Source organism: Lissotriton helveticus, chromosome 8 (assembly GCF_964261635.1).
Source record: "Lissotriton helveticus chromosome 8, aLisHel1.1, whole genome shotgun sequence".
In the NCBI taxonomy this organism is placed as follows: domain Eukaryota; kingdom Metazoa; phylum Chordata; class Amphibia; order Caudata; family Salamandridae; genus Lissotriton; species Lissotriton helveticus.
Genome location: NC_136069.1, coordinates 1,149,728,318 through 1,149,750,086, shown reverse-complemented (window position 1 = coordinate 1,149,750,086; position 21,769 = coordinate 1,149,728,318). Strand labels below are relative to the sequence as shown.

General features: G+C 45.8%; 1 protein-coding gene across 10 annotated transcripts in view; it reads right to left on the bottom strand.

The window, feature by feature from the left end:
* MAP4K4 (mitogen-activated protein kinase kinase kinase kinase 4) overlaps positions 1-21,769 on the bottom strand; it is a 642,366-nt gene that overhangs the window by 216,201 nt on the left and 404,396 nt on the right. For all 10 annotated transcript variants that reach the window (XM_078658041.1, XM_078658045.1, XM_078658037.1 and 7 more), the window contains exons 5-6: positions 8,307-8,417; positions 385-475 (exon numbers count right to left, since the gene is read on the bottom strand). In XM_078658041.1, the coding sequence (XP_078514167.1) occupies positions 385-475; positions 8,307-8,417 (202 nt within the window). The remainder of the gene's footprint in view (positions 1-384; positions 476-8,306; positions 8,418-21,769) is intronic.

Genomic DNA, 21,769 nt, shown 5'->3' with positions numbered 1-21,769 from the left:
CCAGTGGAAAGAGGCATGATGTTGGTGAGATGAGATTAGGTTTGAGGGAAGAGGACGACCACGAGCTGGTAAATTCGAGTTTAGATGCATCGAAACTCAGCCGGGACAGAAGTGACATTTAGTTTCAAAGGCAGGATCCAGCAACAAAGAATAATAAATTAAGAACCATAGTTTAACTTTACCATAAACAACAACCAAAGAACAGGTTGCAAAAAGTAACAGAGCTAACGAACAATGCAGATAAAACTAGTGGTGCTCAGTTTCCCCTCACTTCGACTTCTGGCTCATTCGGATTAGTGGTTTATTACTAGAGTCACTTTGCAGTGGCATCAATTGGTATTTTTTAAACTCAACACTAAAACACGTCAAAGCACTTTTACGTACCAAGCTTCACCTCTGCGTTTTCGGTCAGCAAAACATTCTGCCCTTTGATGTCTCGGTGGATCACATGGTGGGCGTGGAGGTGCTGCAAACCCTGGGCAGAGAGAAAGACAACAAGGTTAAAGGTTCTGCCGCATAAAACAAACCGCTGCCGTGCAGGATCATCCGCCCGATGGGCTGTGTTCCCGGAGTGCGCTGTGCTGAACAGAGGGAACCTGACCCGAGGCAGGCAGGGCCCTGCAGCAGAACAACCGATGCACCACCTTATTTAATTGCCAAGACAAAATGCATTTCAGATTGGGCACAAAGCGAGAAATTGACACTAAGACATGTCCATGCGTCCTGTACAGTTAGTTGCATTTATTACCAACCTGGATACAATAGTTGAAGGCTCACAAGCATCTGCACATTAACTAACAAAGGCATCTTTACCTAACTCCAAACCAAATGCCATTAGATTACATGAGGCCCTTCTGAAAAGCATGAGACGATTTATACATTTGTAGCCAGATCAAAATGAGTGTGCCAATAACAAACTGGACCTGGATGGGAGCAGGAATGGAGTCAGCAGAGGGTGACACTGCCAGGCAGAATAAACACACTTCTACAAAGACAACAGCATCGGTTTGTCTCTGGTGGAAAAACTTCTGTGTACAGACATGTAGACAGAGACTGAAATGCAAGCTGTACAGTTTAGCGTAAAATGTGTCCTTCCATCCATTTTTGCACGTTCTGGGTGTTCATTCCCGGGCTCTTGCGCTATAACTAACCCGTGAATGGCAAAGTAATTACACAACTGGTGCAATTCCAGGTTATATTTGTAAAGTGAAATCCCCAAAATAAAGGAAATTTAAATTTCGCCCAGGCCTAGTGAAACACAGAACTCCTCACCTGGCCCATGCACAATCTGTCACCAGCCTTGTTGGAGGGGGTTTCCAGAACACGCGCACACACACGGCAATGGGGCTTCATGGTCGTGCAGTCACATAACTCTCCCCCAACTTATGTGGGGGGCTGCCACGCAGCAGTGGAACTTGGCTGCCAGTGTTTCTATATGTAAGGTGGGTACACGGACCCAGTTCTGGGCTTCTCTTCAACACTATGTCTACGTCTGTTTAGTGAGGATGTTCTATGGGATGCCATCATTAAGTTGGTGCTTAAGTGACAATGACTGATTAGGTCACCTGAGATGGAGAAGAGAGAGTGGGAGATTCCCATTAAAACAATGGAGGGCTGGAAGCCTGGAGCTCAGTTTCTGGTACCCAAGATACCTTCATGCACTTTGTTGCTCAGGTAGCTCTTACACTTGTGAGTGGTGCCTGGTTCTCAGGCTTATGCTGGGGGAGGATTGAAGCTCCCAGTGACAGAGGGTGCATTGAGTGCACCAAGCCCAAATTCAGTGCAAAAGGTTGAGGGGTAGACCTGGAGGTATTAGTACTCCGGGGAATCATCAGGATCCCACGTGGGTGGCATTTTGAGCATGGTTGACCTTTCTCCGAGAGTAACAGACGTGTGCAGGTAGGAATGAACCAATGAGTGAATGTGCTGAATGACTGTGTGCATGGGATTTAGCTTTTGAGTGTGGAATATTGAAGGCAGTATTTATAGTTTTTTCATTGAGAGCGTAAAGTCAATACATCTTTATTTGGTTTAAAAAAAACATAAAAAATACAAACTCATTCATAAATAATGCAACAATGAATAGCAATTCTATAAAACTTTAAACCTAGGGCTAGATATTAATGCCTTTTCCAATGTACAGAAGGCCAACTTGCGATTCAGTAGCCTATTACCAAATCGCAAATTGGGTTTGCGATACAGCATTAGATTTAAGATTTTAGTTTATTGTACAGTTAATAAAAACTCACAATGTTTAAAAACATACAGTTCTAAAAAACATTCAGTGGCAAGAATATTTCACTTAAAATAGCGGGTGGATACAGCATTAGGAAGGGGCATCTTTAAGGCATCACTTCCTAATAACGAATGGCAGTGGTATGTGTGAATGTTTTGTGACCGAAATTAAGTTGAAAAACATTTGCATTTTACCTCCTACTTCATGTAGGTGGTAACCCATTTGCACATGGGAAGGGGTTCCCAAGGGACCCGTTCCCTTTGTGAATGTTTGTAAAAAGATGTGTTAAGAGCAGGCAGTGGTGCCACAGACCACTCCCTACTCTTGAAAAGAAAACGTATCGTTTTTCTTTTTGAAACGCATCCTGTTTTCCTTTAAGCAAAACGGGCTGCAATTAAAACAAGCATTAGCATAGCCAATAGGTCTCGTGTCTGGGACCTTATAAGTGTTTAGCAACGCAACAGTTGATGTTGTTGCACCAGGAATATTGTGCTGCATAACTAAATACTTATAAGGTCCCAAATGCGAGACCTATTGGCCATGCCAATGCTTGTTCCTCTTGGCTTTTATATGGACACTGAATTTGTTTGCACAATTTATTGTAAAGCTAAAGCTGGTGCGTATGACTAGCTCGCACACAAAGTGTAAATAACCTGAGTGTATTTCCCACGTTGATTTATTTCGAATTTATTGAAGACTAAGAAAAAAGCTGACGCTCATCTATCAAGCACTGGCGTTGCCAATAGGTCTCGCAGTAGGAAAGTTGGAGCTATTACAATTGCAAATAACAATGCCTTTTACTTTTGTTTTCATTTTAAAAACATAAAGGGCTTTGTCATTTACAAAACCAATAGCTCCAACTTTCCTACAGCGAGACCTATTGTGCACTGCACAGTGTGGGTGAAAGTGGCTTTGAGTGAGTGGCGTTGCGTGGGTGAAAGTGGCTTTGAGTGAGTGGCGTTGCGTGGGTGAAAGTGGCTTTGAGTGAGTGGCGTTGCGTGGGTGAAAGTGGCTTTGAGTGAGTGGCGTTGCGTGGGTGAAAGTGGCTTTGAGTGAGTGGCGTTGCGTGGGTGAAAGTGGCTTTGAGTGAGTGGCGTTGCGTGGGTGAGTGGCGTTGCGTGGGTGAGTGGCGTTGCGTGGGTGAGTGGCGTTGCGTGGGTGAGTGCCGTTGCGTGGGTGAGTGCCGTTGCGTGGGTGAGTGCCGTTGCGTGGGTGAGTGCCGTTGCGTGGGTGAGTGGCGTTGCGTGGGTGAGTGGCGTTGCGTGGGTGAGTGGCGTTGCGTGGGTGAGTGGCGTTGCGTGGGTGAGTGGCGTTGCGTGGGTGAGTGGCGTTGCGTGGGTGAGTGCCGTTGCGTGGGTGAGTGCCGTTGCGTGGGTGAGTGCCGTTGCGTGGGTGAGTGCCGTTGCGTGGGTGAGTGCCGTTGCGTGGGTGAGTGCCGTTGCGTGGGTGAGTGCCGTTGCGTGGGTGAGTGCCGTTGCGTGGGTGAGTGCCGTTGCGTGGGTGAGTGCCGTTGCGTGGGTGAGTGCCGTTGCGTGGGTGAGTGCCGTTGCGTGGGTGAGTGCCGTTGCGTGGGTGAGTGCCGTTGCGTCGGTGAGTGCCGTTGCGTCGGTGAGTGCCGTTGCGTCGGTGAGTGCCGTTGCGTCGGTGAGTGCCGTTGCGTCGATGAGTGCCGTTGCGTCGATGAGTGCCGTTGCGTCGATGAGTGCCGTTGCGTCGATGAGTGCCGTTGCGTCGATGAGTGCCGTTGCGTCGATGAGTGCCGTTGCGTCGATGAGTGCCGTTGCGTCGATGAGTGCCGTTGCGTCGATGAGTGCCGTTGCGTCGATGAGTGCCGTTGCGTCGATGAGTGCCGTTGCGTCGATGAGTGCCGTTGCGTCGATGAGTGCCGTTGCGTCGATGAGTGCCGTTGCGTCGATGAGTGCCGTTGCGTCGATGAGTGCCGTTGCGTCGATGAGTGCCGTTGCGTCGATGAGTGGGGTTGCGTCGATGAGTGGGGTTGCGTGGATGAGTGGGGTTGCGTCGATGAGTGGGGTTGCGTGGATGAGTGGGGTTGCGTGGATGAGTGGGGTTGCGTGGATGAGTGGGGTTGCGTGGATGAGTGGGGTTGCGTGGATGAGTGGGGTTGCGTGGATGAGTTGCGTGTGTGAGTGGTGTTGTTTGGGTGAGTGGCGTTGCGTGGGTGAGTGTGGTGTTGCGTGGATGATAGCGGGCTTGCGTGGGTGTGAGTGGCGTTGCGTGTCTGTAAGTGTTGCTGTGTGGGTGAAAGTGGCACAGAGCCTTTGATGTGGCCACTTACTGATTAGCATTATTAAAATCTGCATGAAAATGTATTTTATTATTACTATTTATTCTTTGCCAAGCACCCATCACTGATCTGGGCAGCAGTCAAAGTGCATAAATAAAAGTAAGTGAACTCTGATCCTGGGGGATTTTGGTAGATGTTTACGTACAGACATACACAATACAACGCACATACCTTAAATGGAAAATATAAATGCAACTTACCTTTATCTGTCGGGAAAAAAAATTGGGTGGGAAAACTAGTTTGGTTAATGCAATCACTTTAGGCCGTTGCATGCTACAAGCGGGGACGCACTTTTAGTTTGAAGAATGTGATAAGCTGAAGGAGGAGGGGGTGCGAGGGATGAGGGAACACGGCCTGGGGGAAGCTGACTGGGGAGGGGGAGGAGAAATGCAAGGAAGTTAGGGGAGGAGAAGCCGAGAAGCCGCAGAGCGCACGCTGGGCGAAGCCCTTTGATGTGCTGTGCGGCAAATGGAGGGAGGCTGATGCGCGTTCATGTTTGAACACGTGGTTCACATGAACTGCATGAAAACGCCAGCAAAAAGCTGGTGGTTTCATGAGCATTTTGAGCACTTGAATTCTCGTTCCTCAATGCGCTTGCGCGCATTTAAGGTCACGAGACCTAAAAAGATATATATTGCTTTATTTAAAAGCAATCACAGACATGGTGGTCTGCTGACCCCAGCAGGCCCCTCATCCCTGTGATTTTAGCGATTTCCAATGAGTCGCAAACCAAAGCCTACCTCATGAATATTAATTAGGTAGGTCTACTTTCGACCCACTGGGAGTCACAAAACGTGTCAAAAAGACACATTAGTACATGGGTGTTTGCCATTAACAAATAGTGAATCTAAAAAATTCACTATATGGTAATCACAAAGTCAAACTTTTGTACACATGGCCCCCTAATCTTGTCTTAACTTATACAGAAAATAATTCCAGCAGTGTATATGCAACTACACATGGTGCAGTTGATGGTAACAATTGTAGTGACAGAGATAATTCACAACAAACCAATGATGATGCAATTAAAGTATTATTTTATGTATTTATTTTTACAAAAAACAATGTGAGTAATAGCATTACATGTGTGTAGTGCACTGACCACCCCCTAAACCTGGCACAAACCAAAATCACCTCCTGGGCAATAGTATTAAATTCACCCCCAACAGAGGTTTTGTTCAGTTTTATAAGTTTGCAAATTACTTTCCTATGGCGTGTTGATAACGGGTGTAATCCAAGCTAAAATATGTAGGAGGCAACACGGATTGTCTTTGCAAATTATAATGCAAATGAACGAATAGGTGAGAAGAAATCAGGTCAGTGTAATTCTGTATGTAAGGAATAGTAAGTGATCATGGCCACAGACTGACTGAATTTATCGACTTGCGTGACACCTGCAAAGAGATCAGTAATATAACAATAATTATAGTTTAACTAACTTCCTGTATTAATTACCACCTGCACATGGGTTCTGATGGCTAACCGTTAAGATTCCCTCAAATTCAGTTGAAGCCACTGGTGAAGATAACATGAAGAAGGCGAGGCTAGCATTCTATACACAAAGCTTGTCCAAAGGAAATGAGGATACAGGTATAAATACAGTCTATGGCTTGCATTTACCAGCAATAAAAGTTTGAGACATAATTATTAACTTATAATGTGTACAGTATTATGCTTGTGATGTAATACTCTGCAATACACTCATACGGGAATGACTGTGTTTAATTGCTTACTGAATAAGCATAACTGGAGAGATTAAGGTATTTTCCTATTATCAGATAATCACCTAGAGTTTTCTGCAATAGGCAAAGTTGAGGCTCTTTGCAGTTTGTACATAGGATTTATCTCCGGAGTACCCATTGAAGAACTGCCATGCCATGAGATATGTCAGATATCAGGAGATAAGTCAAGTCACAGCAGTTCACCATCCTTACAGTCGTCGAAGTGTCCCTGTGTTCTGCCAAGGGTAAGTGTAATGGAGCAGTGATGCTGCTGGGGTCTGAGAAATTGAGGTACAAGCAATGTCCCTTCCATGTACCATAAGAATTAAGAAATAAGCGACTGAGAGAGAACCTTAGCATCATAGTGCAACCATCTCTTTTATGACTTCGCACCTCACATCTTCTGGAATAGCTCAGTCAACAAACCAAAGAGCATTGGTATTCACACTTTTCTATGCCGATCCCGTGAGCGAAATGTTTGAGCCTACCTCCCCCTACACACACCGTTACGGGTGGCATTAACAGGTAAAAGTGCCTACAAGGGATTCACTTAAACACGCTCAGTCATACAATGATATATCAAGGTTCCAGCCGGTAACCTGCAGTTGCACAATCTCTACTTCAGTTTTCAATTTCTTTCTAAAAGATTTACAAAAGATACTGATGAAACGGGTGTGAATTCTTCATTAATCAAATTTATGAAACATAAATATAAAGGATACAAAAAGATTGAAGCAAACACACAAATGACAGGTTTACAAGGAAATTCTCTGGTATTAGTACCTCCGAGTCATTATTGCAAGCATCTATTCCAAATCAAAAATACATAAACAGAATAGTGAATCTGAACAAAGCAGAAAACTATTTCAAAAGGAGAACTAAACAATCAGAAAATAGATGAGGTTGACCACGTTTCGGTCTTGTTGGTGTATGCATCCGTTAGACCATCTTCAGGACGATGAAATGGGCAGTTGTGTGACCCTTATGAACCTTCTATTAGGAATGTCTAAACGGGATTGAATCTGTAGATTAATAAAAACTTCTTGGTAATTTATACGGAAGGGGGAGAGGCTATTGAAAAACTCAAATAATTGGTACACTTCCCAACAAATATTAAGGCTTGAATACAATCGCCATTGTAATTTTACTGGTGAATATGCTTGCAAAGGTCTAGCAGGAGGGGGGCTGCTGGAGCCTATTGTTTGGAGCCTGTGCTCTAAACCTAATAAGGGAGCATGGTAGGGCAGGGATCTATGGGCCCACAGTTCTTGCTTCATCTCATTTTTAGAAAAAATAAGCCAGCATGGTCTGTCAGAACATCTGACTAGGTGGCTACTCTACCTCATAATCCTGTTCACGGTAGCCAGTCAAGTGGTGCTGCCACCGACCAAGACTGAAGAGGACAGGCCACTGCTTGGGCTGCCGTCTTTAGTCGATGCAACATTCACACAATTCACTATTGTCGAATTGTGTTGGCGCCGAGACATCAACAGAAAAGTGCTGCTCCAGAAAGAGCAAGCATTGTGTTAGCAGCCTATGATGCAGCTAGTCCTCTCGTTCTGTTGGTTAATGCACCAACTGAAGAAACCACTACTCTTCAGGTCACAATTCATAATTCAGTTTTTCAAGGATGTTAAAATGTGTGCATACATCTAATATACTATTGTTTTTTCGTTATTCCTTTATAGGATATTTTTTCTGTTTTCTCGCCAAAGCAGGTTTATGTTGGCCACAGCCGCAAGAGATTTTACTTTGTATTTATTTCAATAATTCTTTTTTATATTAAGTTTACAACACAGTTAGTGAAACCAGTTACATGAAACAATTGCAAATGTGCTAACATTATATTACAAGATTTTTGATGTTACATTAATGACTTTAGAAACTTTAACTACTGCAATCGTAACCAATGTTATTCCACTCTGGACCTGTCTGGTTATTCTTTTTTCGTTTTTCCTTTAAATGTAATAAAAATCTTTCTATGACTTTCCACACAAGCACACCTCACATGATAAAGGCTTTAAAACCCACTCTTTCTACTCACCCTGAGGATCTCCCGAGAGATGTAAGCAATCCAGTCTTCTTTCAGAGTGTTCCCTTTTGTGTTTTTCACAAGGTCTGTGATCGAACCCGCGCCACAGAACTCCATAACAAGCTGCAAAGCAGAGAGACATGACAATGAAAACCTGGCATCAGCTGATGAAACTTACAGCAAAAGGAAACCAACCAGGTTTCCCAAGGCAAGATTCTCACCATTCAGAAGGAACATCGGATTTCATATCACACATGGAGTCACATTAATAGCAGAACAAAGGTGAGAAATTCCCATTAGGCACTTCAAAGATGAAAAAAGAGACACCTTCCCAGATCCGACATTCTTCACGCTGCTCTCATTTACTATGAGACTCATTCACAAACAAAAAAGGTAGTAAAACTATAGTCATTTTAGTCCAGTTACTACCTATTTTTTTAAATTGACAAATGATCTCAACGGCTAGGTTACACAAACCAAGAAAATCGACGCTTTATTTGCTTACACATAACCACAAACTGGAAGAATTCTCGAAAGGGTCGGGGGATCTAATGATTTAAGATTAGGGTTAAGTTAAGTCTGAATCTTAAGCTTGTTTTAATGCACATGTAAAATAATTTTCTACATTGAGAAAGCCCTACCTCCAACCCCACATAACATGTGACAGTGTACCATGGAATGTTTTTCTGTGTATGGAAAATATTTGTCTGCGTCAGGATGGCAAAAAGCATGGAGGTGGTAGGTGCTTAATGCTAACCAGATGATAAACTCCTTTGTAAAGAGGTTAAAACTTTGAGGGAGTTGAGCAATTTTCCAGTACCACCGTGTAATTTAATGTATTAAGGTATACATTATGTAAATCAAATTTGTTTTATTATGAGTACATACCTACTAAGTAAGGATGGTTTATTCACCAAGTCTTCAAAGTATACATAATTTGATAAAGTTAAGGCACACAGTACAAGTTGATTCACTAATCCTACAGTGAACGCACTGAAGTAATAAATGTCAAGTACAACACTCTTTTTAATGTGATTACATGCAAGAAACATGGGCTAAGTGCACGTCCATGCTATGTAATTGCAACGTGTAAAGGTGTAGCCAGTTTTGCACTGCACCACCATCAATGGTTAGGGAGGGGAATGCCCTCAATCTCTGGCTTCGAAAAGGTCTTTCAAATACTTTCACATTTTGTGATGGACAGTTCATGCCAAAGGGTATTCCACCCGCTTAGGGTCTGCCACTTGTGCTACTTCACTCATTTAAGTTTGATTAATGTCTCAGGTTCTGCTCCATATAAAAAAACTACAAATCGCTTTTGTAAGAGCCTCATTACATTTCAATCACTGCAGGGCCAGCTGGTACACTATGTTTGAACAAAGAAAGTGCCCACTTCTTGAAACTCTACCACCGACTTCTTTTTTCATTAATATGTAACAGAGTCTCTCAAACTTTCCACTGACTCATGTCTGGGACATATCTACCTCCAGTCAGAACGGGATTAAGTTAGTAATGATTTACTGATTGCCTCACTAGGCGACCCAACCACACCATTGAGAGGGGCTACCCTCTGTGGACCAACAGGTTGGTGAAACCCTGGAAGAGACGGCCATTGCTTCTGGGTTCTCGAAGCTTTTCATCCTGTGCCTGAAGCACACTGGATTAGAGCTAAACTATCAGTGTCTAAAAACTGAGGACAACACCAGAGGGACCACCGATTTCATCACCAATAACTTTTCCAGGCACAAGAAATACAGGAGGCCCAATAACCCGTTATTTACAGAAACGGTGCTAATAAATGCGTATTCACAAATTACTACAGTTAAAATATCAAATTCTACTTTATCACACTACAGAAACATTTACTGGAGAACAATACGTTTTACTGCCTCACAGATTGTATGTAAAAACATTCCTAGTAGTCACAAGGTTTCTTCAATCTGATTGTACCACAGTGCACAGATTCAACCCCTTGAATCCTGGTTTTGGTTAAATACCTTTTGTTAAACAAGGACACATGAAAAAGATACAATGGCATGAACTACACATGTAGATGTACAGAGTATAATATACTGTTACCACCATTAAGGAGGCAGGGTAGAGGAATCAACTCACTTGAGGCTTCACTTCTTTTGACTCTTGGCCTCTCCCCACACACAATGGTCATGTTACAGAACTGGTGATAGGGACTGTATTTATGAATATGTCAAGAGTGTCCACTGACAGGTCTTTTATGATCTGGAAGGACAGAGCAGCTGTCACCAGACAATTATATGAGCATCACTAGAAAGGGGATTTGGCTCCACCCTCCTGTTGAGAGTAACTAGCGCATGTTTTCACTGGGCAGAAGTTGTGGGCTTTCACAGAAAGTGCCTGTCTTCAACACAGCTGTGAAAAAGTAGATTATATATATCCAGCTGTCGGAACTTGAACTTCTAGGGACACACAGCACTGTAATGCTATTAAAGTGTCTTAGATAACTAGTTAACTCATGGTGTTTTTCTTTGGCAGGATCACAGATGGGAGGAGGGCCGTCATTAACCTACATGGAATTTTAAGTCTGACTTGAAAATGCAAAAGGCACCTAATTTTAACCTACACCATTTTTCTATAGTTCTTTGTTTTCACAAAAATACATATCCATTCCTATTCTTTTTTCTTGTAATGCTTCACATTCTATACAACATTTATTTAATAACAGACGTATTGGCATTGTCAATGCTCATTTTATTAGGCTACTAACTTTAGCATCATTTGACAAATCCACCCAAAAAAAGTTCCCAAAAATGTTATTTTGATTTGAGTTTGGCATGGGAAGATTAGTGCGAATCCACGTTGCGTGGAAAAAGAAAGTGGTTTAAAAAGTGTAATTCTAACTTGCATAGTCAGCTTTGATCTTTGCTTCAGAAAAAAAACGTTGTAGAGAATTATAGCAATCTTGACATAAAACTAGAACTTTACTCAAGAAGTGCCTTTGCTTGGTTTGGTGTAAATCCATTTATTAGTTTTAAAAAGTAGGGATAAAAAAATATGTCAACTACCGGGGCCTAATGGTTTCCCCAATGAGTTTCTTAAATACTATAGACTGCACCTGGGAAAACACTTGTTGGAGGGGATTTAAATCAGTGCTCAAGGAATCCAGACATGCTGACTTAGTATGTAAATGTCCAGTATTTGTAAAGCGGGAACAATTACCCGTAGGTGTCAAGGTGCTGGGGGCCGTCGGGAAGATTGAACGTGCTATTGTCCAGAGTTACATGGTGCTGTGCTTATCTGCCGCCGGCCCTGGTGATCAAACCGTGAGCCCCCGGGTTCCAGAGTCAGTCACCCTGGCGGCTGCGCCACACCTCTTCCACAGTAGACTTCCTTAAGCCAGGCCGCCAGCCCGAAGTACACTCATCGTACCATCCAATCTCACTCCTCAAAATAGAGGTGAAACTTCTCGCTAAAATCTTGGCCAATAGGCTAATAAAATATATTGGACCAGGTTCCCCATGATCAGGCTGGCTTTATGCCCCAACATGCCACTCGCCACAATATCAGGCGCGTTTATAATACCCTGCCCATGGCAGACCGACTGGGCGGCCAGTGGCGGTGCTTTTAGCTGACCTTGATAAAGCCTTTGATTTATTCAGCATATTAATCTAGGGCCACGGTTCCTTTCTTATATCCACGTATAATACCCCGATCTGTCACAGTCCAGGTGGCTGGCGCACTCTCTGATCCCTTTCATATCTGACGGGGAACAAAACAGGGTGCTCATTATCCATCCTGCTGTTTGCCCTGACTATGGAGCCCCTAGCCGCGTGGGTGAGGATTGACTCGTGTACGGGGATTTGAATGGTCTAAAGTGTTGAATAGGACAGTCCTGTAAGCTGACTATGTACTATTCTTCTCTACAGATCCGGCTACCTCCAGACTTCACATCTTGCAGGATTTTGGCGAGACCTCCGGGCTATACATGAACATTGGGAAATCAGTGGTATTTCCTGTGGGTGGGGCCGCTGGAAACCTGGAGTGGGCATCAGAATTAACGCAAGCTGTTAATGGGTTGAAATATTTAGGGGGGTTTGTTTCTCTGGACCCAACCGTTTCGTGAATCCATAATGTAGCCCCACTTCTCTTGCGAGTTAGGGAATAAGTGAAGGCTTGGTCCCCATTGCCACTATCCCTGTTCGGCAGATCGGCTACTTTAAAATGGTTTCCCTACCCCGGATGGTATACCAGCTCCAGAATTACCCCTATTCCTTCATTATGGTTTCTGGGGAAATACTGGCACCCTCCAGGAGCAAATGAATGAAACTCACCAGACATAGCAGGTTTGCTCAGAAACAGAGTGAAATGTATTTATTGGTACCAAAAGCATGCATCATTGCTAATTAGCCAGGAAGAAGTCAGATCTGCCACCTTAGGAGCCCTCAGACCGCTTCTTCCCAGAGTGACAGATTTCTAGGTGCTATACACCTAAAGTAATGCCATGTCAGCGGAACTAGAATAAGGCATCAAGCCAAATAAAGCCAAATATGGCTGACATGGATGTGCAATGTCGGCCCCCAATGCAAAACAGCCAGATATGGGGAGACCAGAAAGGCAGGCTCTGCACTGCTTAACACTTGCACAACCAGAATTAGAAATATCATATAGTCAAGACAAGCAAGGTGACCTGTAAGGGGATACAGAATAGCTTGTTGAAGCTTGTCCAGTCCAGGTCAGATAGGAAGCCCTTTTGAGCTCCAGGCCTCATGTTATTGTGATCTTATATAAGCATGATATCTTTTTAAGTGAATGCACGTGAATTTATATGGATATTCATATATATTTTGTAACAATGTACTAATGAGGTAACTTTGCTACCTCTTGTATTTTGTTTGCTCACAATTGTCACTACTGCCTCATGTAACTTAACGTTTGCTTTTGTAATTTGTTCACTTGTAATTTTCTCCTCATGTAATTTGTTACCTTTGCCTCACATTGTAAAGCGCTCTGATATCCTTCGGGATCAAGTTCGCGCTATATAAAACTTTATAAATAAACAAACAGGTAAATACAGTTCTGAGCAGGGATGTGTAATTCCTATAGCCCGACGCCCAGGACATATTGTTTGGGGTCAAGGGCAACAAGTTTTCATGTGCATTTTGTCCTTGGGACAAGTAGGCCCAAACCCCTGCTGCACAAACTCTTTGGCTGCCAGTTTACAGAACCCCATTATGGATCAAGGAAAGGCACTGTCTGCAGGTAAGGTAATGAATATGCTACTTACCAGTATGCATCTGTTCTTGGCATGTAGGGCTGCTAACATTCATATCTTAGCATTAGATCGCCGCCTAGTGTTGGGTCCGGATGATCGCACATTGTTGTCCTGGAAGAGTCTTCGAAGTATCCTGAGATAGGTGGCTCCTCCCCTGGACTACAGTGCGCATGGGCATCGGCTCCATCCCCAGATTGTTTTTCGCCATTGTGGCAGGAGATGGAGTGAAAAGTGTAAAGGATGTCCATGCTAATGAATAAATACAATAGTATATCTGCAGCTGCGACAGGCACCGGGGAGGAGGGCGGGCGATATGAATGTTAGCAGCCCTACATGCCAAGAACAGATGCATACCGGTAAGTAGCATATTCAGTTCGAGGCATGTGGGCTGCTAAATTCATATCTTAGCATAGAATACATAGCAGTCCCTCCATCAGCGGCGGTTGCCCGTGCCAGCTGCAGAAACCTGAAAAAGTGTTTTGAGAACAGCCTGTCCTACAGCAGCTTGCTGCTTGGAATGCACATCAACACAGTAGTGTTTTGTAAAGGTGTGTGGTGTAACCCACGTGGCTGCTCTGCAAATATCCTCTAAAGGAATGTTCCCTAGGAAAGCCATGGATGCCCCCAGTTTGCGTGTGGAGTGCGCCCTTGGGGGTATTGTTAAAGTGCGCTTGGCCTTTTGATAACATATCTGGATGCACTTAACAATCCATCTGGCTATCCCTGCTTTGGAAATAGGGTTGCCTTTGTGTTGTGGTGCGAAGGCAACAAAAAGTTGTTTTGTCTTTCTAAAGGGTTGTGTTCTGTCTATGTAGTACATCAACGCCCTCCGTACATCTAAGGTATGGAGCATTCTTTCTGCCACCGTTTGCGGGTTTTGAAAGAATGCTGGCAAGTCAATAGTTTGGTTTAGATGAAACTGTGACACCACCTTCGGAAGGAATTTGGGGTTAGTGCGTAGCACTACCCTATTTGGATGAATTTGAATGAATGGCTCTTGGATTGTGAGCGCTTGCAGCTCACTGACACGCCTCAGAGACGTAATAGCTACCAGGAAAGCCACTTTCCACGTAAGGAACTGGAGTTCACACGAGTGCAGTGGCTCAAATGGCGGTCCCATCAGTCTGGTGAGAACGACATTGAGGTTCCACACCGGAGCTGGCGGTGTTCTTGGGGGAATGACTCGTTTCAGACCTTCAAGGAAGGCTTTAATGGCGGGCACTCTGAAGACAGAGAGATGCTGCCTGTTTTGAAGATAAGCCGCTATGGCGGATAGATGTATCCGAATGGAAGTGTACGCTAGATTGCACTTGTAAAGATGCAACAGATAGCAAATGATGTTGGGGATAGATGCATCTAGCGGGTTGATGTCATTGGCTGTACAGTAAATGACAAAACGCTTCCATTTCGCAGCATAGCATGCTCTGGTAGTTGGCTTCCTTGCCTCCTTGATGATGTTCATGCATTCTGGAGGTAGGTTAAGGTATCCAAACTCTAGGACTTCAGGAGCCAGATCGCCAGGTTGAGCTGTTGCGGATCTGGATGCTGAATTTCTCCATGGTTCTGCGTCAAAAGACTGGGCGTGAGGCGCAGTCTTTGATGCGGCACCACTGAGAGTTCGAGGAACGTGGTGTACCAAGCCTGGCGCGCCCACGTTGGAGCAACTAGGATGAGAGTCATCGCGTGTTGCCTTAGCTTTCTTGCGACCAGCGGTATCAGAGGGGCTGGCGGAAAAGCGTACGCAAATTTGCCTGACCAGTTCATCCATATCGCATTCCCCTGCGACTGTGGGTGAGGGAACCTGGCGGCAAAGTGTTGGCATTTTGCGTTTTCTTTTGTGGCAAACAGGTCTATCTCCGGATGACCCCACTGCTGGAAGTACGGGTGGAGGACAGATGGGTGTATCTCCCACTCGTGCATTTGATGGCTGAACCTGCTGAGCAGATCCGCCATCTGGTTGTCCTTCCCTGGGAGGTGTTCTGCCATGAGGAAAATGTTCCTCTGAATGGCCCACTTCCACATGCTCTGAGCCAGATGAGACAGCTGTGGCGAGTGGGTGCCTCCCTGCTTTTGAATGTAGTACATCGCAGTCATGTTGTCCGTCCGGACTAACACTACCTTGTTGCACAGATGTACAATGAAGGACTTGATCGCCATGAAGATTGCCATCAGTTCTAGATGTGCATCTTTTGCTGCCGCGTCGTCCATAGTCCCTGCACTGTGTAAGTGAGCAGATGAGCTCCCCATCCCTGGAGAGATGCGTCCGTTGTCAGGATAATCTGCGGCACAGGCTCTTGGAACAGTCGGCCCTTGCAAAGGTTGTGTGGAGTCCACCAATGCAGAGAGTCGTATGCCCGACTGGTAACCAACACTAGGTCTGTCAATTGCCCCTGAGCCTGTGTCCACTGATTCGCTAAGCACTCCTGGAGCGGGCGCATATGTAACCGTGCGTGAGGGACTATGAAGATGCAGGAGGCCATCATGCCTATCAACTGCATGAATACTCTCGCCGGAAGCGAGTGTTGTGGTCTGAACTTTTGGATCAGAGACTGCATGCTGTCTATCCTGACCTGGTTTGGCTGAGCCATGGCCGTCAGGGTGTTGATCGTCGCACCTAGGAACTGCCGGACATGTGCTGGTTGTAGATGCGACTTTGGGTAGTTCAGCGAGAAACCCAGATCGTGAAGAAGGTGAATTGTAGTTGACATGTCCGCGGCGCACTGTCGTTCCGACTTGGCTTGCACGAGCCAGTCGTCGAGGTAGGGGTAGACATGGATGTTCTGCCTCCTGAGGTGCGCTGCTACCGTCGCCAGACACTTGGTAAACACCCTTGGGGCTGTGGTGACTCCAAAGGGTAAGACCTTGAACTGGTAATGCTTGCCTTGAATAGTGAACCTGAGGTATTTCCTGTGGGACGGGTGTAGTGGAATGTGGAAATAAGCATCCTTGAGATCTAAGGTTGCTAAGAAGTCCCCTTGGTTTAGCAAGGGAAGAATCTGCTGCAGTGTGAGCATGTGGAAATGTTCTGACAGTATGTACAGGTTGAGGGGGCGTAGATCTAGAATGGGTCTGAGAGATCCGTCCTTCTTTGGAATAAGGAAGTACAGGGAGTACACCCCTGTGCCTTCCTCTCTCACCGGCACGAGCTCGATTGCTCCTTTTTGCAGCATCACCACCACTTCCTGCTGCAATAAGAGCAAGTGCTCTGCGGACATAGGCCTTTGCCTTGGCGGGATGTTGGGTGGAGTGGATTTCAACTCTAGGCAATAACCATACTGGACTAGTTGTCGCACCCACCTGTCTGTGGTGATGTTTCTCCAGACGGGCAGGAACTGCTGCAGTCTCCCCCCGACAGGTGTTAAGTGGTCGGGGGGCAGTGACGGAGAGTCACTGTTTGCTTGGGGTAGAGGAGCGGGAGCTGTTGTTTCCTCTGCCGCGACCTCTGTTGCTGTTATTTCTGTAACCTCCCTTGTTCTGCTTTTGGAACGAGGATTGTGCTCCACCTTTTGAGAACTGAGACTGTTGACCCATTTGTCCTCTGGTGACTCCACGTGCACCTGAGCGACGAAAATTGTTGCCACGAAACTGTTGCGACTGGAGGGCCCCCATGGACTTAGCAGTTTCTGTGTCTTTTTTTATTTTTTCTAGGGTGGTGTCAACATCTGGACCAAACAGACTATCAGGATTGACTGGCTGATTAAGAATGGTTGTCTGTATATCTGGTTTAAACCCCGAGATGCGGAGCCACGCCTGTCGTCTCAGCATAACGCTAGTGTTGATAGCTCTAGCAGCTGTGTCTGCGGCGTCAAGTGCACACTTGATGGCTGCGTTTGAGATTAGCTTCCCTTCCTCAATAAGCAGTTTGGTGCCTTCTTGGAACTTTGGAGGCAGGTGTTGTATAACCTGTTCTAGGGTGTCGTAATGCGCCCTATCGTAACGTGCTAAGAGTGCCTGTGTATTGGCAATGCGCCAAAAGTTTGCGGCCTGCGCAGCTACTCTTTTGCCCCCTGCCTCTAGCACTTTGGACTCCTTATCCGGGGGAGGAGCTTCACCCGTTGTCTGGGAGTTGGCACGTTTCCTGGCATTGGCGACCACAAGAGAGTCCAGTGGCAACTGTCCCCGAATGTATGCGGGGTCTGCAGGTGCAGGTCTGTACTTCTTCTCAATGCGTGGATTGACCACTCGTGCCCTGGTAGGCTCCTTAAAGATATCCCCCGCATGCTTGAGGACTCCCTTAAGCATAGGCAGCGTTTTTACTGTCCTTTCAGAGACTGAGAATGTGTCGAAAAGGAAGTCTTCTTCTATCGGGTCAGCATGCATGTCCACATCATGATTGGCCGCTGCCCTCTCAAGTAGCGCATGAAAACCTGCTGAATCCTCAGTGGGGGATGCACGTGCATTAAAAAGCTGCGGGTCCTGCCCCACATTTTGGGTGCCCTGGTCACCAGCGTCATCATATGAATCCGGTTGTGCATCTGGTTCATTGATAGGGAAATTGTATTGTTCATCCTCATCATACCCCTCACCCGCAGAGTGTTCTGGTGAGGGAGTAGGGCTCCGTCTTGGAGGAGGCAGGATTGGTTCTGTGAGGCCTGAAGCATCAAGGGGCACCCTTTTCTTTTTCAGTGGGATGACATATGAGTCCACTGACTCTGAAGTTATTTTCCTCTTATAGAGGGTCAATTTGCCGGTGTCTGCGTCGATGAACTGCTCTGAATCATCCTCTGATTCGAGAACCCGACGTGGAAGTGGGCCAGCCGTTGAAGAAACCGTCTTCTTCGGTGCCGATTTGGTGGAAAAGGCTTTCGGCGCCTCCTTTGGCGGCAAAACAAAGAGAAGTTTACCAGAAGGCTTCGCTGGATTGTCTGTTTGTGCCTTCGGCGACGAAATCGGAGCCGACGGAGCAGAGGCCTTCTCCCTAATTCGCTGTAGTGATGCGGCGACGAGGGACGCCTCACTCTCAGTTGGTTTTGGAGCCGACGAGGATGTTTTGACCTTTCCTTCGGATCCGACGTCTTTGTGGGCCTTGTGGGCTTTCGACGCGGAACCCGCTGTCACCGACCCAGAGTCCTGGGACCGGTGCGCAGACGTGCCAGTCTTCGATTCGTGCGCCTGCGTAGACTCCGTGGAGCCGGCCTTTGCGGGCTTGGACGGCGGCGCCGATGCTGATCCGTGCCGACCATCTTTTTTAGAGGACCCCTCCTCAGGCGTCGATTTCGAATGAGCAGCAGCGGAATCGACGGACTTCTTCGACTTCTGCGGACCGGAGGTCGACGGAGTCGATGGATTAGCGGGTACAGTCGTTTTCGCTGGCACGGCAGCCATCTTAGGGACGCTCGAGTCCTTAAGTTTCGGTTTCGTTTTCGGGTCGGCCATTTTAGATGGAGTCGATCCCGATGCTTTCGGTTTCGGTTTCGATACAGTCTGCTCAGCAAGTAAGTCCGTGGCCGGGCCAGAAGGCGGGGCTGTGGCTTGCGGCATGGGGTCGTGGGTAAGGCCTACAGGCGATCCCGTGACCCGGTCGGTATCCTCGAAACCTTCGGGGCAGAGCTCGTCCCCTGAGCTATCCGCCGCGGCCCCATAAATCTCTTCGTCGTCTCCTACCTCGTCGACGTATTCAAGGCCTTGACCCACGACACCGTCGTCGTCTACCGGATCCGCCTCGACCTCCGTCTCGGGTGGGGAGATCTGAAGATGATGACCCTGGTCCTCTTCATCTTGGTCGCCGAAGATGTTTTCCGGATCCGGGGCCGCTTGTCTAGCTTCCATGCGCACCGCGCGCCGAAGCTTGAGAGTCTTCTTAGACCGGAACTGTGCACAGGCCTTGCACTTGCCGTCGTCGTGGTCAGGCGAAAGGCATTTGTTACAAACGGGGTGTAGATCGATGTGTGGGTACTTGGACCCACAAAGCGGGCAGTATTTAAACGGGCTCCGCTCCATGTCTGAAAAGTTTTGCAGTCGAGTCGCGATGAGAAGGCCTCAAAGTTCGAAAAGCGAAACAAGACTCCGCTTATTCCGGCTCCAAGAGACGGAAGACTCGAGACCGTGCGCAGACAATACCGACGCAAAAAGCGAGGCCTTTTGGCCGCTAAAAGATAGTTTTTCTCGGTTTCGACAGAGAGACGTCGAGACCACATCCGAACCCAATGGCGGAAAAAAACAATCTGGGGATGGAGCCGATGCCCATGCGCACTGTAGTCCAGGGGAGGAGCCACCTATCTCAGGATACTTCGAAGACTCTTCCAGGACAACAATGTGCGATCATCCGGACCCAACACTAGGCGGCGATCTAATGCTAAGATATGAATTTAGCAGCCCACATGCCTCGAACTATTTTGTCCAGATATCAATGCTGTTCAAACTTGTATTTATGGTTCATTAATTGAAAGACTATTATTAGAGTGAGCTCATTACGTAAATATTGTAAGCTCTGACTACACTACTGACATTGGTTCCAGTATAAAAATATGTCATTTTCAAAGTTTAGCAGTTTGAGGCAATGTATAATGCTCCCAGAATGCTCTCCGATTTGATGCAAATATTTGCAGAAGCTTGAAAGCAAGATTGATGATTCTTTGCTTTCAAAATAAAATGTTCCTGCTTTCTTTTTTTCATGGAAAAAAACATTTAACTAAACTACTGTACAATTTCAGGTACCATTTCTTTGCAACATCATTTACTAACGTGTTGAGGCATGCTAGTATTTCCCAAAAATATTCATAATGAAAAATCAGTTTAACCAGTTTTAATAAGATTATGGGAAACAAAAACAAACATTGGCAAAGCCAGTAGGTCTGAACTAGGTGGTCATCTTTTTAGTTTTGTCAACGTGTGACTTGTTCTGGTATGGTTTTTGTAAAACCTTATTGGTTTGGGAGCTACTGGGCCCTCAACATTACAACAAACATTGGCAAAAGCAAAAATTGTTTTTGGTCTCAAGAAGCACACACTGCCACAGTAGTTACTGGCACTGAACAAAACTACTTTGTGCCGATATGCTCCTTGTGAAAGAGGAGAATGCTGTCACTCACAGTAAAGCCAGCCAATACAGAGAGAGAGAGAGAGAGAGAGAGAGAGACAGAATTTTAGAAAACCACAAAAGATCATGGTCAACACCAGACCAAATTAGGGGACCAATTATTAAAGACAGTCTCAAAAGTGCACTAATTGTATAAGTCCTAGCATTAAGTGCAGCTATACGTCTTTCACGAATTCCCAAGAATTTACATAAGTAGGACAAGCAATAGTACTCCTATAAAACATTTGTGAACTGCATTTTAGCATGAGCGAATGAGTATATTTGCTCATGCGAAAATCTGAGCGTTTGCAAGTTCACTTTTCCTCCAACCACTTTTCACATTACTCTGGAAGAAGGTTTACGTCTGTCATTGTCAGGAGTAAATTTCCAACATTTCTCAGTATGGGAAAAGATTAGAAAAGAGCGGTTGAAACCCCTTAAAACATGCAATTTAGTAGGTTTGCACACTCTGAAAAGGGCATTCTTACCCTGGAACGATTGTCCTTCAGCCCCAGTATGTAGATCTGCGGAAACGTGGCAACATAAGGGGATTGCAAGTATTTAAACACTACTATGGTATGAGCCCTGGCTTAATTAGAGAGGCTATATCAGAGCTCTTATAGAATGAGATTGCTGCCATAATTTGTCGCCGCACTACATGGCACCAAAGGGACAAGTGGATATTGGTACAGGACAAGTAGATTTATGAAGCAACCTGCCCCATGGACAAGTAGATATTTTATTAAATTGCACACCCCTGCTGAGCCAATTTTTGTGGCAGGGTGGAGCGCCACATATTGTTTGTTGGACATGTATTCGGTACACATACTGTGGGGGCAGTGCTGCAGCTGACGTACAATCCTACCATGCTGCCTCTCACTGACAGATTATTAATGACTGGTGGTATAATGCCCAAGATGATCCAGCATTTGCCACAGAAAGATGGGTTATGGGTGACACATCCTTGCTTAACTTGCTCTATAGTGAGAGGGGGATGGGTTCTCTCCCCCCGGCAACTCTGGTAGTAATACACAAATGGAAATGGTCCCTCCGACGTCTAGGGTGGTGGGGGAGACCAACGCAAGGGACATCACTGTGGCAGGGCATTTTGTCTTCGACAGGTAGCCCTATTGAGAGGGTTCCAAAAGTAGGACACCATAGGAATTTCTATGCTAGGGGATGTCATGCACGGTGCTAAAATCATTCCAG